Source organism: Mus caroli, chromosome 5 (genome assembly GCF_900094665.2).
Source record: "Mus caroli chromosome 5, CAROLI_EIJ_v1.1, whole genome shotgun sequence".
In the NCBI taxonomy this organism is placed as follows: Eukaryota; Metazoa; Chordata; class Mammalia; order Rodentia; family Muridae; genus Mus; species Mus caroli.
Genome location: NC_034574.1, coordinates 139,743,997 through 139,765,751, shown reverse-complemented (window position 1 = coordinate 139,765,751; position 21,755 = coordinate 139,743,997). Strand labels below are relative to the sequence as shown.

General features: G+C 45.1%; 1 protein-coding gene across 2 annotated transcripts; it reads left to right on the top strand.

Moving 5' to 3' along the window:
- The first annotated feature begins 14,811 nt into the window (after window positions 1-14,811).
- LOC110295054 lies at window positions 14,812-17,694 on the top strand. Of its 2 annotated transcripts, none has more exons than XM_021163505.1 (5): window positions 14,812-14,992; window positions 15,176-15,378; window positions 15,939-15,986; window positions 16,514-16,710; window positions 17,532-17,694. In XM_021163505.1, the coding sequence occupies exons 1-5, from the start codon at window positions 14,861-14,863 to the stop codon at window positions 17,585-17,587; spliced, it is 636 nt and encodes a 211-aa protein (XP_021019164.1). In that variant the 5' UTR covers window positions 14,812-14,860; the 3' UTR covers window positions 17,588-17,694. The 2 variants fall into 2 exon arrangements, with proteins under 2 accessions (XP_021019164.1, XP_029333728.1); XM_029477868.1 differs by lacking the exon at window positions 17,532-17,694 and adding an exon at window positions 16,962-17,332.
- Window positions 17,695-21,755: the final 4,061 nt, after the last annotated feature.

Sequence of the window (21,755 nt, the reverse complement as noted above, 5' to 3'; positions counted from 1 at the left end):
GGCCCAAGAAACTAGGGTTCAAACAGAAAGACAGTTTACCCCGCAGAAGTTATGTATCTGTTCATAGCCCCAGGAAGTATACCAAGCAACTATCACTTGTTTCACAAGTAGTTACTGGTCTTAAGTGGTAGGCCTTGCTTGTGTTCAACATACTTTCCTTGAGATTACCTTACAACCCATATAAACATAGGTGTCACCTAAACATAGGCTTCATATCTTTATTTTAAAGTCTCCTCTTAAATGAAAACCCCTCATGCACAGGGAAAAACTGTTATTTCATGGGGGATAGAAAAGAGCCCTACAGCATCCTTCAAGGCTGTGTGGAGTAGAAGTGGATTTAAGTGCCCTTGGGACTAAGGGCTAGAGAGCGAGCTCAGAGGCTAAGAGCACTTGCTGCTCTTGCAGACAACCTGTGTTTGGTTCCTAGCACCCACATGGCCATTCACAGCCATCAGTAATTCCATGATATCTGACACCCACTTCTGACCTTCACACATACATATGGCATAAATATGTACATGCAGGCAAAATACTCATGCACATTGTACTGGCTGATTTTTTTTTTATCAACTTGACACAAACTAGCATCGTCAGAGAGGTAGGAATTGCCTCAGTGAAATCCAGCTGTAATATATTTTCTCAATTAGTGATCAGGTGGAAAGAGTCCAGCCCATTGTGGGTGGTGCCATCCCTGGGCTAGTAATCCTGGGACCTATAAGTAGACAGGCTGAACAAGCCATGGTAAATAGGCTTGTAAGTGGCACCCCTCCATGGCCTCTGCATCAGCTCCTACCTCCAGGATCTTGTCCTGTTTGAGTTCTTGTCCTGACTCATTTGGTAATCAACAGCAATGTGGAAGTGTAAGCTGAATAAATCCTTTCCTCCTCAACTTGCTATTCGGTCATGATGTTTCATCAAAGCAATTGAAACCCTGACTAAAACATTCATAAAATAAAATTAAAAAAAAAATGAGCTGGGCGTGGTGGCGCACGCCTTTAATCCCAGCACTCGGGAGGCAGAAGCAGGTGGATTTCTGAGTTCNAGGCCAGCCTGGTCTACAAAGTGAGTTCCAGAACAGCCAGGGCTATATAGAAAAACCCTGTCTCTAAAAAAATAAATAAATAAATAAATAAATAAATAAATAAAAAAATCATATAAATAAAAAAAAAAAAAAAAAAAAAAAAAAAAAAATGACCTTGGGATACTGTTATCTCAGGCTAGTTCTGCGTTTATTCATACCAACAGCATAAACAACTGGAGAAAATAGAGGCTGAGCTGTTGTTTTCCTTTTTAAAAAACCATTATATATATATATGAATACATTGTAGCTATCTTCAGACACATCAGAAGAGAGCGTGAATCCCATTACAGATGGTTGTGAGCCACCATGTGGGTGCTGGGACTTGAACTCAGGACCTCTGGAAGAACTAACTCTGGTTAGTGCTCTTAACCACTGAGCCATCTCTGTAGCCCTGTTGTTTTCTTAATTGTGGCTATTAGAAAAGCATGAGAATTGGGAATGATAGTCCCAAGCACTCAGGAGGCCGAGGTTAATGGATCTTTGTGAGTTCAAGGCTAGCTGCTCTTCGTAGTTGAGTTCTGGCTCAACCAGAGCTACTCAGAGAGACCCTGCCTCAAAACAAACAAACAAACAAGCAAGCAAAAAAGAGTTGGTGATGGAGAAATGGCTCAGCACTTAAGAGTAGCTTGCTCCACTTGCAGAGGACCCAAGTATGGTTCCCAGTACACAGGATGTCGCTTCAGAACCAGCAGAACTCCATCTCTGGGAGTTCTGACAACTATGGCCCACAAGGGCTCCTCCACACCCATGCACACACCCCACCACAGACACACAATTAAAAATATAATAAAGATTAAGGATATGTCTGTTATTTTTAAAGAATTAATATAATAACATGAAATTTATCTATTTTGCTTTTAAAAAATTATTTTTATTTTTATGTGTATGAGTGTTTTGCCTCCATGTGCATCTGTGTACCATGTGTACACAGTGACTTCCAAGGCCAGAAGAAAGCATTAGATGACATGGGATTGGAGTTACAGATGCTTGTGAACCACTCAGTGTGGGTTTGATTAACTGCAGAGACATCTTCCCAGCCTCATGAAGAAATCCATTTAATTTTATATATGGGGACACAAGAGAAAAAAATAAGACAATTCTATTTCCTTGCTGTGAATTTTCTTCTATCTTCCAAAACTGTGTTTGGGCCACAATGAATTCTTCTAAAGCTCCTTTATGATAAAATCTTGGAAGAAAAGGAACAACACAAACGTCTTCTACCCTATGAAAAAAAAATCTGTACAAATGCCTCCGCCTCCACCTCTGCCGCTGGCTTCACACGTGATGGGGAAAGCCTGAATGGGGTCAAGTTCAGAAGTCTTCTCTGACTACTGGCATTCAGTCCCATCCTGGAAGTGCCAGCTAGAGCAGTAAAGCAAGAACATTCGACTGAAGCCATACAGATGGCTAAGCAGTGAGTAGAAAGGTTCTCATTTTGAGACCTCACCGTGATGTCCATGCAGAGCACACCAAAGTGTTCACGGAATGAATGTATGGGACAAAGGAGTGAATTTGAAAACTTCATAGGGCACGTTGACAGCACAGGATTCAGCTGCTTTTGTACACAGTGGTGACAATAAGTGGGGAAGTAGTAAGAAAATGACATCATAGCAAGAACTAGAAATTAAATTAAATTAAAGCATGAGTGGAACAGTATGCCTGGGTCCTTAACCTGAAATTGTCTAGGGGATAAGGAAGGGCATACTAAAAATCAGAGAGGCATATGGTAGCCACTGATCAGAAGACACAGCACAATAAAGACCTCCCCTATGTTTATTTCAATTTTTACCAGAAATCTCTCGAGCCTTTAAATTCCAAGCCATTCATAATTTGGATAGAAAAGCAAAGGTTCAAGAACCAACCAAACAATTGTACAAAAAAAAAAAAAAAATTATCCACATGATGCTACTCATCAAGAGGGAATGGTCCCCCACAGAGGGAAAAACAAGCGATAACCGAATAAAACAGATGAGAAAATGTCCTCCACAGGAGTAATAGGTCTAATAAGTTTTGGAGGGAACAGCTTTCCCCAAAATAGTGTTGGAAAAATTGAACATGCCCGTTACTACAGGAATCTTTAACTGACCGTCATACCAAAACCAAAACAAGACCTTACGGACAGGTCATAGATGTAAATCTAAAATATGGAACTACATGTTATCAGTTAAAAAAGAAGAAAAACAACAACATAAACTAAGCAAAAGTGGACTCACTTGTGGGGGCAATCTCCCCTAGCTATTTGATTGGCTGATAAAGACGACAAGAAGCCAATCACTGGGCGAAGATATAGAGGCGGGATCTTCCGGGCAAAACAGGAAGAGAAGGGGAGAAGCACAGAGAGAGACGGAGATGGGAGAAAAAAAAGGTGGAACCTGTAGGAAAGGATGATGAGCCAGAGCCACGTGGTCTTAGGATCCATAAGTAACTGGGAATTTCTTAGACAGACGATTAAATAACATGGGACACAGTTGTCCAATCTAGGTATACAGCTTATATCAATTGAGTTCTTTGCGTGGGCCTTTTGGGGGACAGGGGATTGAGGATTTACTAACAGAAATCTGGCTGGTAAATTACATGCCTCTGGAGTTTTCATTTTACAGGGCTGGGGGATTAGAGCTAGCTAGCAACAGCCAGTTTTGATAGGCTAGCCACAGGGGGCAGATGACTTGGAAAGTGCAGGGCAGTTCTGCAACAGCTGACTGCAGAAACCTAGACAGACCACCGCTTGGGGATCCCCATGGGGTGGGGAGACTGCCACTGCCGGCATGTAACAGGCCATAGTGTAGATTATTTTTTATAACTACACACTACACTCACTTTACCCACTGTTCTTAGCTATGGTTTTGCAGAGTGATGGGTACATACATACCTTGGCCAATGATCTGCCTAGTCTGCAGCCTATGACAAGGCCTTTTGAGAGACTGCCAGGTGCTGCTTAGCGAATCCATCAGTTTCCATACCCATCTGTCCATCTGTGTTCTTTCCTGTCAAGAGGATCCTGTACGATCATGCTGAGCTTGCAGTGAGGGTGGCCATGAGAGAGCCAACTTCTCTTGCAATTAGCAATTTAGGAAGTTTATAATGGTCAGGCAATGCACAGGTCCAGTTCAACTAACCTATCAGGATGTCTACTAGATAGAAAATATTCAACAAAGGCCTAGCGATATAATGGTGAATAACACCTAAACAGCCTCACAATTTTGTAAGGAAAATGTGCGTGGAAACCCCAGTAGTGAGTGCATGAAGGACAGTGGAGCATGAAGGAGAAGAAGAGTCCAAACTTGCCATTTTCTCACGACTCCAGCTGGCAGCAACTGGCCCATGACCGCAGACACAGCCTTAATCTACTCATGAAAACGGACCCACCACAGCTTCATCCTTTCCGAAGTTTCTGTCTGTTCATTGCATTGCATTTAGATCTAAGTTTCTAACCTAACACATAAAATTGAGGCCATGCCTTTAAATCAGAGTGATTGGACTTATGGCTTTGCAAATAATGGTGTCTGGATTTTAATCCCCTGCGTATAAGAAAGCCGTCAGGTTCTATACTGGGCTATGGGTCACATGGTTCTGTCATTGAGACTCTGTCCTGGACTGGTGAGCAAGAGACATGAGGCTGGCACAGCCCCTGGAAGCATCTATGTGCTTGGTCTGCAGCAGTGATGATATGCAGGTGCTTCATAAGCTCTTACCCGGTTTCCTAGGAGGAAGCCTAGTGAAACTCAGTGGGTCATACAAGAAAAGCTTGAGAGTGCGAGGGAAACCAGCTGGGAAGCACATGAACTCTGTGGAGGGGAAGAGAGAGAAGAGAGGATCATGGGTGACCAGTGTGGCCAGACTGCCATATACACAGGTATGAACATCTATTATGAATACCATGCTATTATTACTAAAAGTATCATATATTATAGTAAAAAGAGTTGCAACAGAAAATTAACTTTTTTTTTTTTTTAAGTTTTTTTGAGCCAGGATCTCACTACATAGCCATTGTCTCAGAACTCACTATGAGGACCAGACTGACCTTGAACTCACAGGCATCCTGCTTCTGCCTCCTGAGTGCTGGGAGGACAGGTATTTGCCACCACACCCTGCATAAAAATAACCAATTTTAAGTGACTTATTCAGCACATGTGTACACCATTGCTGATCTATTTCAAAAAACACGAGTGACTGCACCACAAAATGTAGAGGAGTGGATCTGATGCTTTGATTTAGTCAGGTATCTGTGTTTACTAACCCGGAAGGTCCTTGCCCCCAGTTGGTTTTTGATCTATCAATAAAGATGCCAGAGGCCAATGATTGGGTGGAAAGAAAGAGGCGGGACTAACAGGTTCCCACAGGTGAGGAGAGGGAGGAAGAGAGATTCAAGATACTCGGTAGAGAGAGCTGGAGCAGACTCAGAGCTGTAGGGGAGAGCTTCCAAAATGTAGGCGGAAAAGGAAAGCAGCCCACAGAAGGGCAGCCCAAAGGTGTCTTGGGCAGCAAGACCAAGGGGCTTCACAGAAGGAAGCCAGGCAACTGGGCTGAGGTAGATTCCGAGGTGCTGAGCTAGGAGTCATGCATGGTAAAGGCACTCTAGCCACGGAAGGCTTAGAGGAGCCACAAAGCCATAGGCAGTTTTTAAAAGGAGCTAGTGTGTGTGTGTGTGTGTGTGTGTGTGTGTGTGTGTGTGTGTCTTTTGTCTGCGGATCTGAGATAGCTCCTGGGCGTGCGTGTGCATGTGACCAATGGAGCAGAAAGTGAAACAGCCAGAAAAATACTCTACAACAAAACTCTGCAGAGTCCTCCTTATTCTCCTTCTCTTCCAGTCACTGGCTCACCGTTGTGTGTCTCTGTAGGTGGACTCAATCTGGGTCCTTCCAGTCAGTAAATGGGATTTTATGACCGGCACCTTTACCTTAATGTGATGTCTGTCTAGTTCTTCTATGCTGACTTGAACTTCACCCTCAAAAACCTAATCTCCGATGCTGACGACTGTGGCTTTCCCTCCAGAATGATTATCACAAAAGGCCAAACCAATCCGCGACCTAGACTACACTTAGGACCTAAAACTGCAAATTGGATTCCTGCTGCCTCTATATAGTGAGAAAGGGGTTCTAGTCCAGTACCTGACACTTGGTAGTCCCTTAAGAGCTCAAATAGGGAGCTGGAGAGATGGCTCAGTGGTTTAGAGCACTGACTGCTCTTCTAGATGTCCTGAGTTCAATTCCGAGCAACCACATGGTGTTCACAAGCATCTGTAACGAGATCGGATGCCCTCTTCTGGTGTGTCTGAAGATAGCTACAGTGTACTTATATAAGTAAAATAAATCTTAAAAGGGAAAAAAAGAAGAAGAGAAAAGAAAAGAAAAAAAGTTCAAATAGGGTATCGGAGGGTAAAAATTATAGGGCAGCATCAACTTCCCTGATGTATTTGCTTGTGGTTACAAGACATAAGAGTTCAAGTTTACATCTATTAAAAGATCAGGAGTTTTCTAAGAGGACACAGTTTGCTTTCTGTTGCTCAAAATAAAGTTACTCTTTTTTGTTTAAAAATTTTTTGATTATTTTATATGTGAATACATTGTTGCTGTCTTCAGACACACCAGAAGAGGGCATCTTTTTCCCATCACAGATGATTGTGAGCCACCATGTGGTTGCTGGGAATTGAACTCAGAGCCTCTGGAAGAGCCGCCAGAGCTCTTAACTGCTGAGCCATCTCTGAAGCTCCAACTAGCTCCCTTTTGAAGCATGCAATATAGAAACATGACATCCACAACTGATCCTGCTGTCACTCAAGTATCCCCTTGCCACTAATTCACAGCAGGGAATAACTCAGTAGAAGAAAGCATTCCACGGTCTGCCATCGCTGAGGAAGCCGGCTGATATGGCTATGTGCTTAACTTGCTGATCCTTCCTTATGCTTCACTAGACAGGTGTGGGTAGCAACCTCATTTTTCTGGATGAGAATACTGAGGCTGAGCAGACTGGAGGAACTACTGTCACTGTGTCACACCTCTGGTCCATTCTGGAGCACGACACAGATGCCATCAGATGCTCCAGGAAGTACTCTGTCCCTATGGCCATGTGGATAAAGGTACCCATGTGGCAGTGCTTAACAGCAACAAAGATCTGCAGTCTGGTTTCTTACCTCTGTCCACTTTCAACTGCATCCAAGTGACTTCTCAAAATAAAGTAAATTGCCTTTTGACCTGCCAATCCTGTCTTGTCCTGCCCCTGATCTAGTCTCAACTATCCTGAGACTCTTTCCACCTCCAGAAAAATCACCCCTTGCACCATCTCACACAGAAGTCACAGGATTCAGAACATGTGAGAAGTGGCCACTCATGATTGGCATTCACTCTAACATGCCATATAAATATTGATATTGAAGATATCCAATATCAAGGATATTGAAGAGTCTATATAAAAACAGAAAACCATATATTTCATTAACAAAGTTACCATCATTCCAAACTAAAAACTATAGTACTGTAGTTTGAATATAGTTTGAACTCCAAGAGTTCATGATATGATAGATATGTAGATGGCTGGAGAGGTGGATGGGTGGAGAGCTAGGAGGGTAGATTATAGGAAGGTAGGTGGGTTGGGATCAATGCTCGGTCACCTGGAAAATGACAAATTCCAAAATGGCAAATCCCCAAAACAGCACCTGAGAAATGACACTTGAAGCTGCCCTCTGGAACACACAATAAACACATGTGCACGCACACACACACACACACACACACACACACACACACAGAGAGAGAGAGAGAGAATAAAATAATAAACCAAATTAATTGCTTGAGTTTTTCACATATTTTCCAAGGCTTTTGGCTACTTAGGAATTACCTTATCAAGGTTTGTTTAACTGTCTGTTGTTGAGGTATTAAAAATGACCACTTTATAAGGGACTACTTTAATACCCTATGGCGTAGTGAGTAGCAGTGGGTTCAGCTGTGTGTCTGAAGTTTGTATGTTTTCCACAAGTTTATATGATTCTGTGTAAGTAATGCTAAGAGGCCAGTGAGTGCTATTTCATGAATATGTAAAAATCTTCATTATACCTGGACTCCTAACATACCAAATGGCCAGTGAGGTGTGAAGTGGAAATTTCTGGTTTCTATGAAGACTCAGTTTTGTCATGTGATATGTTTCTGGACACTGTTTTATGAGGATGTTTTTGCTGAGGCAGACATGTGATTCTTTTCTGGAAGCTGCCTGGCTAAGGGCCTGTGATGTTTTACTAGAGCAAATACTTGAGGGAACACGTGATGTTTGGAAAGGGATAAATGTACCCCAACAGACAGTAGAGGGCGCTGTGGCATTAGTTCACCTTGCCTTCTTCCCTGATCATCTTTTGTCGTGCCTTCATAGAGAGAAAATAGCAAAGAACTTCTCCTGATATTCCAGAGGCTTCTTGCCACTTCCAAGAACTCAGGCAGATTGGCTGATTGATCCAGAAGAAACCGTGAGTCCCTTCCACGAACTACCATTGCTGATTCTTGTGAGCTCAACTGTTGATATCCAGATATGGAAGATTGGAATCGCCCACAAAGAACTTTACTAAACAGGTCCATATTCCCCTTTGCCCTACTGACTTTTCCTTTTCATGACCTTTGGTGGGTGATGGCCGAGAAGGGACATTAAAGCATTTAAGAANCTCATTGAAGTAAGGTTTGAAAAATCTGAGGATACAGGAGATTTCTGAACATTTCTGCTATTCTTCTTCAATGCCATTCAGAGAGAAAACTGCCAATCACGCTGTCCTCTCTATACCTACTCTCTTTGACAAGGTAGTACTATGCTAGTTCATATACAGGATGAAACATTTATATTGTAAAAGTCTACCTGTCACCAGCACTAAGTTTGTAAGGTTTCACAAAAGTACCATGAATCTCTAAGCAGAGGTAAGCTATCCTGGCCTGGCAGTGTCCACTCGCATAGGACCTTTAAGTAGTTGAGAGGTACTGGACACCTAAGGAGGGCACCTGCAGTTCTCTCTGAGTCTTTGCACTTTGGAGCTGGAGAGTTGCCTCAGGGGTTTGGAACACTGGCTGCTCTTCCAAGGTCCCAGGTTCAGTTCCCAGTACTCACATGAAGGCTCACAACCTGACATAACCCAGTTCAGGGCATGCCATAAGTTCACTGGCCTCTACAGGAACTGAATGCACACAGCACACAGGCACACATTCAAAACAACACCCACAGGAATTAAAAGAAATGAAATAAATATAGCTGCTGTCATTTGTTGGAGAACTTTTTAAATGAAGTCTGTTACCATTATGAGGAAAGGCATCATCTAGAGAAGGAGGCTGAGCAGCACTTGAGATGCTAGCACACGACCCACAGCACAGACAGGCTCTGATCCAGGAACAGACTCCAGATAGGCCTGACCTAAGAGCTATTCCTGCCATAACTCTCGGCAGCTCAAAACTGACTGGAGAGTTTTACTGGCACTGGCTCCTTGACACCTGGCACTTTCTTCCCCAGTGTGGGATCAGACCAGATGGAACAGATCTCTTCTCAGTGGTGACCGATGGACAGGATCAAACAAGATGATGAATCTGTGATATGCCCAGAGACTATTGCACCAGGACAAGAGAAGACCAATCACAGTGAGACTTACTGGTTAGAGAGACCTCTGCCCATTAGTTATCTTCCTTTGGTTTCTAGGGGCAGAGAAATATTTGTCCATTGTTATGTTCCTGAGGCTTCTATAGCTGTGTTAAAACACTGGCCAACAGAAACTTGGGAGAAAGGGATTTATTCGACTTCCATTTCCCAAACACAGTCCATCACTGAGGGATGACATGGCAGGAACTCAGTGCAGGAACTGAGGTAGAAGCCATGAAGGAGTGCTGCTTACTTGCTTGCTCCATGTGACTTTTCAGCTTGATTTCTTATGCAACCCCAAAACAAGTGACCAGGGATGGCACCTCCTACAGTGAGCTGGGCCCTCCCATGTCAATCATTAATCAAGAACGAAGCACAGACTTGCCTGAAAGCCACCGTGGGGGAAACATTTCCTCAGCTGAGCTTCCCTCTTCCNGATGACTGTCAAGTCTAACTTCGCAGATGCTGTCTGTATCAGGTTGACAAGATACTAGCCAGCATAGATGTGACTTGGTACTTGAGAAGCTGGGGTAGAGGAAGCTAAGGTTTTGAAGTCAGCATGTGCTTCATGGCTTGTTCTGTATCCAAGCCAACAACAAAATGAAGACAATAGTGCCAGCCCTTTCAACTATAGCTAAAACCCAAAGAGTCTAGAGCAAAGATTCTTGTGTAGGGTTGCCTGGCAAGACCTTGTATGTGCTCTTACCTGTTGGTGTAATATTTTTGCACCCTGTGTAAAGTTTAGCCTTGTGTTATTTCAATCACTGTTTTCTCTATCCCACTATCTGGGTTTGATCCTGACATAGCTCTGTTCTGTTTATTCTTAGAAGCCCCTGTCTCAAGTTTGTGTAAACACTACTTCTCATTCATTCTCTCCCTTGCCAATAAAAGCCAATGAGCCAATCCAGAGCTTTAGAGAGGATAAGGTGGGACTTCCTATTCTAGGAGGGGTGGGGAAAGAGACAGGAAGGGAAGGAGTGGAGCCATGAGGAGAGGTTCATGAAGCTTGAGGAGAGAGAGGTGGATCAAGAAAAGACAAAAATTGCAACTAATGTGGAGATATTGTCTGGGAGGAATCCTGATGAACTTGCAGGTTTAGAATGGAGTAAGATTGCTCAGTATTCGCCTCAAGGGTTTTTTTTGTTTGTTTGTTTGTTTTGTTTTTTGTTTGTTTGTTTGTTTGTTTTTTGGTTTTTCGAGACAGGATTTCTCTGTATAGCCCTAACTGTCCTGGAACTCACTTTGTAGACCAGACTGGCCTCGAACCCAGAAATCCACCTGCCTCTGCCTCCCAAGTGCTGGGATTAAAGGCATGCGCCACCACCGCCTGGCTGAAGGGTATTTTAATAAATCTGATTTCCCTGGGTGGTTGTTGAGGACTACAGAAGGTAAAGAAATACAGCTGCCGGATTCATGTTTTACCTAGATTTACATTAAAAACAATTAATTTTACACTAACCCTGGCTCCAACTTCTATTCCATTTATGTTGGTATTTTTGGACATGGGCATCTTCACTCAACATGGCTGTACAAAGGAAGACTGGGGAGATATAACTGACCTGGAAAAAGTGAAGATGCTCCAAAGAGACACTGCACCCCTTCTGTCAGATACTGGGAAACGGAAGCAGAAACATCGGAAACAATTGGAATCCCTTTGGGAATTTTCTGCAGGCAGAGGGCCAAGGATGAAGCCTGGCACTGGCAGGAGGAGAAACTTGGCTCCCACAAAAGTCTCACAGAGTTCTGGTCACCTGTCAGATCACCTCACAGGAGACAATGGTGAAGAGGCTGTGGTCACTCAGTGTGAGCCAACCTCACCTCAATCAGGACGACTTAGTTTTGCATACTTCTTGCTTTCTATTGCAAAGGAACACTCATTCGAGGACCCTAAGTTGGAATGGGTTGAACTTGGACCTAATTATTTGTTCCTCTTCCCAGACTTGAGTTATATCTCCTTTTTCTGCTACTTTTTGTTTCTTTTACTTGTTTGATCTTAAAGAGTCTTTCTCTTAGGTAGCTTGACTCTCTCTCTCTCGCAACTCATTATGTAGAACTCAAAGGTTTCCAACTGTCTCAGCTTCCCGAGTATTAGAAAAGAGGCACTGACCACCATACCCAGGCTTTGTCTGCTTCTCACTTCTGTATAACAGGTCCATGGGAAATGGGTGGCCAAAGTCGAGGTTGTCCGGCTGCCAGGACTCAGGCTCTGACACTAACAACCCTTAAAGGCTTGGCTGCCTGTATGCCCTCAGGTGGATGTCAGGGGGACTGCAGCTGAACTTTGAGCAGCTGGGGTGTCAGGACACAAGCATATTTGACTAGTGGCATCCTCCTTTAGAGCAGCCCCTATTGTGTCCTTGGGATGCTCACCCAGGCTCCCCTTGCTCCCCTGGGCAAAGAGGAGGAGTCAGACAAGATGGAGCTGCTGTCACAGTCCCACACTGTGTAAGTGAACATGGTCTCTATGTCAACACAGTTTGGAAAGGGGCTGACATCCAAGTGCCACCCAGAATATACAAGGGACTTGGGTGTCCTTGAACATGGGACAAACCTTTTCCTAGCATTTCTAGGTAAAGCTAAAGCTGTCTGGAAATGAGCCTCTGAAGAACTCCCATTAATTACCCTCTACAGTCTCTGCCCCAGAAAAGGACACTGTCGGTTGGTTTGGCCGATTTGGCCCATGCTTCTGCAGGAGGTGGGATGGGGCACCTTTCACAAAGGCAGGGCCCTTGCACTGAAGAGAATCCGATAACTGAAAAGCTAAACTATCTGATGTTTTTTTCACAGCCTATCAAGGGAACCCGGGATAGGAATGGAGCCCCTGCCCCTAATCCTGCTCTGTTGAAATCACTGCAGTACCCACCCCGACTCCCAGGAGGTTCTCCTTGTGCTCAATGGACAACCACCACCCTCTAGTGGCCACACGATGCAGCATCATCTACTCAGGAAGAGGTCCAGGGGCACTCAACCTGCTTATGTCAAATAACCTGTTGTTAAAGATACATATTCCTCCTCACGTGATCCCTGGGAGAGAATTTGTGCAGTTTCTCGGGAGCACAATTTAGCAAACCTCAGTTGATAAAAATGTTCTCCAGACAAAGTACTTCAGGTTCTTTTAGTATAACCAGAGTAGGCATGACAAGACCATTTCTTCTAGAACTTTCTACTGTCTCTGAGCAGGTGCATGGTGCTTCCCTTATGTTGAGGCTGTTGGGCTTTTGTTAGTGTCCCGCTACATCAATGCCTTCTAAGGCCAGGCTCTTAGAGGCCTAGGGTGGGTCTCCACCGCCCTGCTGTGGGGAAGCCAGACCAAAGCTGTCCCAGTGGCCGGCCAGACAGCATAGCATCCCTTGGCAGGCCCGAATTAGGAAGACTTTGGGCCCTTGAGACCTTATATGGTGGGTAGCCCCTCTATGTCCTGGGATAGAGTTCCACCATTCTCCATTGAACTGTCATGGAAATTGAATAGTTGTAGCTGGAATGGGTGTGGCTATTACTCTAGGTGGCTAACATTTAATGGTTTTGACATAATAATTTAATTAAGGGATCAGAAATTAATGACTCACTACCAGGTTGTGTCCTACAACCCAGCTGGAAACTTTCTACTGGGAAGCACTGGACACCATTGTGCTTTCCACAGTGGGCTACTCTGACCAGCAAAAAACCAAAATGGACCTGAGTGATGGCTCAGCTGTTAAGGGCACTGGCTGCTCTGGCAGAGGACCTGGGTTCATTTCCCTGCACCCACAAGGTGGCTCACAACCATGCAGAACCAGAGTACAGGAGATCTAGTGCACTCTTCTGGCTTCCATACACACAGCACACATGTGGTTGTAGAAACAAATGCACTCATCCATGTAAAATGATAAGACTTTTTCAAAGAAACAAAACATTTTTAACTATGTAAAAGTTCATGTACATTGTAGTGAGGGACATGAAGCCATTGTTATATAAATACATATTTGCACTCAGCAGGCCTCCCATGCATCCTTCTACCCCCATTGACCTCCATTGATCCTGTGTCCTTCACAAGAGAGATTCATGCTGTGTATACAAATATGAATTATTTTGATATTTCTTAAAATCTAGGAACCAAAAACACCTCTCTTTTTTCATTCCTCCCTCCTTCATCTGTTTTTGCTTGGACAGATTGTGTTTCCCATTTTTCTTCAACAATGAAAATTGACCTATGAATTAATTTATAGTACTCATTAAAGAACTAGGATATGGAAACTTTTCCAAAGTCTTAATATTTATGCATAGTTTTTCCTCAGGGTAGGGAATGCTATAGTGAGCAGCATGGGACACCCTGCAAACCAGAACCCAGTCAGCCATCGCCTGGGGAACACAGAAGAAGCACACTGAGGCCTGTGGAAGCCCAAATGGGAAAACACTAGAACACATGGAAAAGCAGAGGAGCCCCGCCCACTCCCCTAAGAGAGAGGCACAACTAAAGATGATCACATACACTTTGCTAAAGTTNNTTATCCCCACACTCACCTCCATAATAACACTAATGCTCACCTAGGAGGGGCCTTTCTACACTGACATGCTCCTGGCCATGTGTAAAAGAACGCTCTGTGTTCCCCTGGGCCTGGGCCTGTGAGTATGTGTGTTTCGGTGTTTATGTAGGCATATGCTTTCGTGTACATGTGTGTGAATGGGCACAAGCGCCTGTTTGCCTTCTCGTCAGGTAACTCTAATTGGAGGTTTGCCAGGTATAGGGCACGTGTGATCATATACACAGGATGACATACTAGGAAACCCATGCTAGAATGATCTGCAGGGAGCAGGTCAGGACAGTGAGAAGACCCTAAGAGGAAACAGCTTCTTCCTGGGATGCTTGTGGTACAGAGGGGATGGTTTGGAAACTTCTGCCTGCTTTCTCAAAACTGAGGGTCTCCCTGAAGCCAGGCTTCCCAGGACAGTTGTAGAGGCATGAGCTTATGGATGCCACTCTGTCCCATTGTACACATGGAAGACAGAAGGACAGCAATGGGCAGTACTGGTAACCATTAGAGAGAATATATGAGGAGAGGCTCAGGCTGGAGGACCTCAGGAAGTGACCTTACTTACTTAACAGTCCAGATGGAACTCAGAATGCTGGTTACCAGGTAACCAGAGACCAGCAGTAGCCTTACCTGACCTACTTACTTGTCTGGAAGACCTAGAGGGAACAAGATGTTCTGCTGTTTCCAGGGTTCCAGAGGCTCTGGCAACAAAAGAGCCAAGAGCGGTTTCCTTGTTCGCTTTTGGAGACGTTTGATTCGCCCTCTGACACACTTCAGGCATGCTTCCCACAGCGAGCCCAAGGTAACACAGGCCAGCCTTAGCAAGAAAGTTTTTGTTAGTGCCCATGCTACCCCGAGGACCCTGCCTGGGTGTGTGTTCCTGTGAGATGCTGAGGAACATTCTTGATGCTTACTGATCACTCTATGGTAATGGGTTGCTGATGTCTCTCAGAGTTACCACATTTAGATCCTCCTGCCTTCCTAGGTCTGTTCTCAAAATGAACAGGAGCCAGACTGTATGCCCAGGCGTCCCCGATTCAACTATAACAGCATAGAATACATCGTACAAATGATCTACTACATTCCAGCTGCTGTTCAGCATAATGACCACGTCTGTATCCGCATTTTTCTTGCCATGTACACATCGTATGCTAGCACTTGGCAGGTGCTGGACCTGCTGATGACAACGTGAGTGGCTGCATCCAACTTTGGTGTTAGGAGAGTTCTGCTCTATCCAGGACTCTGTGCTCCCATAGAACAAGAGTGATTGGACCCTGGCAGTGTTGGTGTTGGGTCTGAACCTGCAAAGTGACAAGGTCACATCCAGGTTTGGGGGGCTCTAGTCTGTGTCTTTCACTGTCCCCAGGGAGTGTCAAACACCACCCTTTCTTGTATCTTAGAAAGAGCTTTTTTCCCATTTGTATAAAAGGCTCTAGGCCCTATCTAACTTTTATGGGATTATGGAACTGGGCAAGGGTCCCGTGGTGGGGGGCCCCAAGAAGCCGGGAACCCAGCAAGAGCCCTGGCAGGGAACAGCTAAGCTTCCCCACTTTGTGTGATAATCACTGGACCTGCTCCTTCAGCAGCACCTGTGACCTCAGCACGGAAGTCAGAACAGTGCAGAGAGACCCCAGGATCTGTGTTTCCTCTGTCCAGTGTTCAGACTCAAGTAGCTCCCTGTAGATCTAGATCTATTATTAGGTTGGGGACACAAGTCCTTAGGGTGACACCCTCTTGGAATGCCACAGGTATGCATCCTTCCGGCCTGACTGTGTCGAAGACCAGCAAACCAAGAGGTGAGTGGGCCTCAGGGGAAAGGGAGTTAGGAGCCCATGGGCGTAATAGGATGGGTCGGGGGAGACAGAGTTAAGACCCCATCTATGGAGTTGGAAGGGGAAGTGGGAGGTAATGGCCTATCTGTACAGTGAGTGGGGTAGGGCTATTGCTGAGGAATAAACACTTGCCAGGTGCCCTGTTTTGGGGTTTCTCCCTAGAGCAATGGTAGCTAAGACTTCACCTGCAGGTGGAGAAACATGGAGGGCTCCAATGGGCTCCTTGGTTCTGAGGAGCAGAAGGAAGGATGGGAGCTGAAGGGTCCTGGGAGAATCCATCCCCACTACAGCCCAGCCCAGTTAGCCCTGTCTGTCCTCCAAGGGACAGAAAGTGTCTGGAGTCCTCTGCACAAAGCCACACACTCCTGACCACAATGCTCATCAGTACACAGGCTGGCAGCCATTGTCTCTTCTAATGGGGCCCATGGCTCCTCTGGACAAGTGAGACCAGGCTTCGAACTCAACTTCCTTTTAACCTTCTCTTCCCCCAGTGACATATTCAGCTTTCTGTTCTACTGGTTTAAGAAATTCCCCAAGGATTTTTGTGAGTCCCCAGACCTGGATATTGTAAGGCTGTTCATTGACTATGTGAGGCGCAATGTGCCTTCTATAGACAAAGATACCCAAGCCAGGGAGCTGCTTTCCGTGCTGGAGGAGCAGGAGGCCATCGCACTAAACCCTGAGGAAGGTGAGGAGGTCTGGGGTGGACTGTCTGGCAAGGTAGGAGGGGGTTTCTGTGATGGGTTCCAGCAGGGCATTCTCCAGAGCTTTGGCCTGAAGCCAGGGCTGGACTGCAGTCCGGTAAGATGTCCCAATGAGAGGAGAGGACTGGGGATCCTCTGGTATGAAAAGGCCTTGTGTGGCCATCAAGGGCATCTTGGGGAAAATCACCCCAACCTATGCTGTCTCCACTAAAAGCCTATCTCCTTCTGCCTTTAAATTGTGCCACAGCTCCAGAGCCCCCAGAGCAGGATGCCTCTAGGAGGCAGGTGACTCTGGCTCTGAGGCCAGCTTCTATGGCAGAGCCACAGGGAGACGAGCAACCCCGAGAGGACACTGAGCTTGTGAAAAGAGCAGTTCTGGATTCCTTTGAACCAAAAGCCACAATAGAGCTGCATCCAACTTTAGATCAAGCTCTGCCCACATCACCTGATATACACTCACCTGTAGATGTGGCTGCAGATGTGACTGCAGATGAGGCTGCAGATGTTGCTGCAGATGTTTCACCTGCCAGGCAGTTATTTGTGTCTTACACTGTGCAGTTAGGNACACCAGATTTCGTTTTCCCTCTGCCTGAGGTTGACATATAGTTAGCAGACTGATCTGCAGAGTTCCACCCAGCTGAGGTTCCCCACCTAAGCTTATCTCATGTCTTTATAGAAAATATCTTATTGTTATGCTGGCTTCTGTTTTTTATATTGTTGTTTTCATTGTTGGGTTTTTAATTATGTTTGGATATTAACAAAAATGAATTGTTTACTCTTCTTAAAATATATGTTCTTTTCCCAGTGGTACAATCTCCTTATGTTTTACCCAAAGACTGCATTTTGAGCCTAATAGGTTGATCGCAGAAATGGGACCCTCACTGTCCACTCTGGAATCAGAAAAGCAAGCAGCTGGTGTGGCAGAGTGAGCAAATACCAGCAGCGGTGAACAATATAAACGATGTGCCTCAACTGTGTGACTGTGTCATGGCATTTTTGGGCTCAGCAGTGCCCCTAACAGTTAGTGACACAGAGCCCCATATCTGGGTTGTGGATAGAAGTCTCTACTCTCTGGGCTTCTTTTCTGTCACACTGACAGGGGAAGCATGCAGACAAGGATAATGTCAGCCTAACTGAAATGGTGCTCACCATTCTCGCCATCCCTGGGTCCAACGCTGTGCGTACACACTGCACCTTGTTTGAACAGGTGGCTATCACAAAGAATTGCCAGGCTCCCCCACAATTCTAGGGTTGATCAACAATAACAAGGCTGAGCCCATGGAAATTTTACACATTTCCTCTGTGGGGAATGAGTTTGTTGTATTCTCACTGTTTACTATGTATATGGAAACCTCCATGGGACAAACCCAGAAGTCATCACCAAAAACTGCTCACTCAGTCTTCATCCTGAGCATGTGAGATGCCATCTACTGTTTAAAGGACACTGAGTGGTGTATTTGACCCTTCCATGGAGTCGGGCTGCTCACGTGGGCTCTGATGATGAAGGACCCACACACACCACATCACTGTCTACTTAGGTATTTGTCTCGGAAAAATTTTATATATTCCAGTCTAGTCCCTGTCTCAGCAAGAATCTAGCTGTACATTTTTTTCTAGTCCCAGAGTTGGGATTTCTTGTGGCTCTGAGTACTGGAGACCCAGGGCTGGAGGTTGGAAACAGGCTTCCTGGGTAAACAATGGATGCCTGTTTAGCATAGAGAGCTGAGAAAGAGCTGTAGCTAGAAGTGATAGTGGCAGGTGGTCTAGCTGTCATCGTCACAGGAGGAAAGGTGACCTAGTCCATTATCAATGTGTGTAGAGAATTACAGGGAATATTATTAGAGCCAGCAAGCAAATCCAACAACCCCACAAAGGAAACACTCCTACAGATGAATTTGAAATGAACTCGCCACAAAACTGCACAGTGGCCATGCACAGGAAGGCTGGCAGGTGAGAGTGTTGTGCATGAAAACCAGCAGCCACAGCCATCTGTGCAGTCATAGACTCGGTTATTGCCTTCTCTCCTGCTCTCCACAGTGTTTGATGTCCTCTCTGGAAATATTTAAAGACATGTGAACAATGGGTAGGTCATACAACAGACATTATAGCATGAAGGTTAAAAAAAAAAAAAAAAAAGACAAGGGAAGTCGACAGGTGCAGACCCAACAGGGTAACAGATTAAAGCACGTTACCATTTCATATTGGTGGCATAGGAATCAGCTGCACATTCCAATGTAATTATTGTGGACGGCAGGGGAATGCTTGTGTGAGTGTCCCTATGCAGGTCTGAGGGACCCAATAAACCCCACATATTAAAATATGGAGGTGGATGTCAGTATGGCACATGCTGAAAAAGTAGAGGGACCTGAGTTCAGATGCCCAGCATCCCCATAAACAATGGTATAGTCTGGCATAGGATACCCTATTTTCTGGGGTTCTGTTTGCTTTCAACTTGATACAAGGTAGGGGAAGCTGGGAAGAAGGAACATGACTTGAGAAAATGTCTCCCTCACATTGGCCTGTAAGCAACTCTGTGAAGCCTTCTCTTCATTAATCCTCTATGTGGGAAGGTCCAGGCTACTGAGGGCAGTGCCACCCATGGACTGGTGGTTTGGAGTGGACTGAGAAAGTTTGAGCAAGCCAGTAAGCAGAATAGTCCCACGGCCTTTGCTTCAGTTCCTGCCTTTGGTTTCTGCCCGAGTTTCTGGCTTGCCTTCCCTTCATGATGGACAGTAACCTCTCAGATAAGACCAATGCTGGCTTTTCCAGATTGTTTTTGGTCAGTGTTCTCAGCAATAGAAAAGGAAACTAAAACGCCCTCGGATCAGTCAGGTCCCCCTTGCTCAGTGCTCAGCCAGTTTTATACTTTGGTGAGCAGAGGACTCAGAGATCGAGCATAGCTCAGAGTAAACTAAGAGTAGAGTGGCTGGGGAAGAATCCTAATGTCAAATTCCTGCTTCCACTCACATAGATATGTAAAGGAACACAAGAACACATGCACACATACATAACCATACCAGACATAAACCACATGTACACACATACATATACATAAATCACATGTACACACATTTACACACACAAAAACAGGAACACACACACAAACACACACACAGACTTAGGGGTTTACTGTTGTGAACAGATACCATGACTAAGGCAACTCATAAAGAACATTTATCTCAAGCTGTCTCATAATTTCAGAGGTTCCTCCATTATAATCAGGGCAGGAGCATGGCAGCATCCAAGCAGGCATTGTGCAGGAGGAGCTGAGAATTCTACCTCTTCATCTGAAGAGTGTTAGCAGAATACTCACTTCCAGGGGGCTAGGATGTGGGTCTTAAAACCCACAACCACAGTAGCACACCTACTCCAACAAGGCCACACCTTCTAATAGTGCCACTCCCTGGGCCTAACATATACAGGCCACCACACACAAACACACACACAGTAGATCACGGCCAATTTTGAATCACATCTCAAACAGGACTTACCAGCTGTGGTCAACTGTCAGGAAGGAAGGAGGATCAATGGATCTGAAAGCAGAGCATACATGAGCACACAGACAATAATCCTGGAATGCAGTGTTCACAGACTCTCACTATGGAGTTCTGGTTGGTTTGGAGCTCACCCTGCATCGTGTGCTGCCATTGATCTATAGATCCTCCCTTTGTGCTGCCCTTGATCTACAGGTCCTTCCATTTAAATTCCTTAAATCAGTGTAGTTCAACCTGTGGGTCAAATGTGTTTTTGCATATACAAATAGTATAATTAATAAAAATAGCAATATTATAAGATATCAATGAAAACAGTCTATGTCTAGGGTCACCACAGCGGCAAGAACTGTACTGAAGGGTAACAACACTAGGAATGTTGAGAACCACTGCCCTCAATGGTGGGATTATAGGTGTGTACCTTGATACTGAGAAAAACAAACTTGTTTCTCCTTCTGGCAGGTGCTCTCCAGCACAGGTGGTGCTTGGATCATTGGATGACTTGCCCCTGCAGATACATTTGTGGACACCTGGGTTAAAAGACTAGACAGAGAACATGGGCCCTACACAGAAAGGGAGATAATAAGGAAGGGGTTAATGAGAGAGTTGGGCCCAGCACCAGGCTCTGGGAAGACTTTGCAGTGAGGATGGCAACATTAAGTGGGTTGCTGACACATGTACAAGATCGTTCCCATCTGCCTCCTGAGATCTCTTAGTAATACAGATACTGCTCAACTTAGAACTGGAACAAGATTCGTTCTCCCCACTGTGCCCAAGGTTATGGAAGTAGTTCAACCACTGGTGGGAAGGTGACCCTGACCTGGCTAGCTGCCTGCCAGGTAAAGAACAGCATGATTGCTGTACTTGTGAGTCTGTATCTAGGCTGTGATGGGCTGTTTAGTGACGTGTCTGCCCTCAAGGTCTCCCTGCCCACTGACTCTTTTCCTATACTCCTAGAACTAATTTCCACAAACTCATTTGGTTCATCCCATGGGGCTATGCTGTGTGTGATGGTTTGCATCGGAAATGTTGCCCTTGAGCTCTTGTTTTTGAACACCGGGTACCCAGTCTGCAAGATGGATACCATAGAGGAGCTCATTGGAATGGCAGAATTCTTTTACAGGATATATTTTTACAAGGAGAGACAGATAGATAGATAGATAGATAGAGAGAGAGAGAGAGAGAGAATGAGAGAGAGACTGCTTGTGGACGTTGTACATCGTGGTGCGCACTAGGCTCCGCACCACGATGTACAACGTCCACAACCCATTGTCACCCTTGCTCCAACAAAGAGACACCTTTTTTTTTTTTTTGTCCTGCTTTTTGAGACAGGGTNTCTCTTTATAGCCCTGGCTGTCCAGGACCTAACTTTGTAGACCAGGCTGGCCTAAAACTCAGAAATCTACTTGCCTGTGCCTCCAGAGCGCTGGGATTAAAGGCGTGTGCCACCAAGCCCGGCAAGAGACACCTCTTAATCCTTCCCAAAACCATTTCACCAACTAGGACCCAAGTCATTCAAGTATAGGAGCCTATGGGGG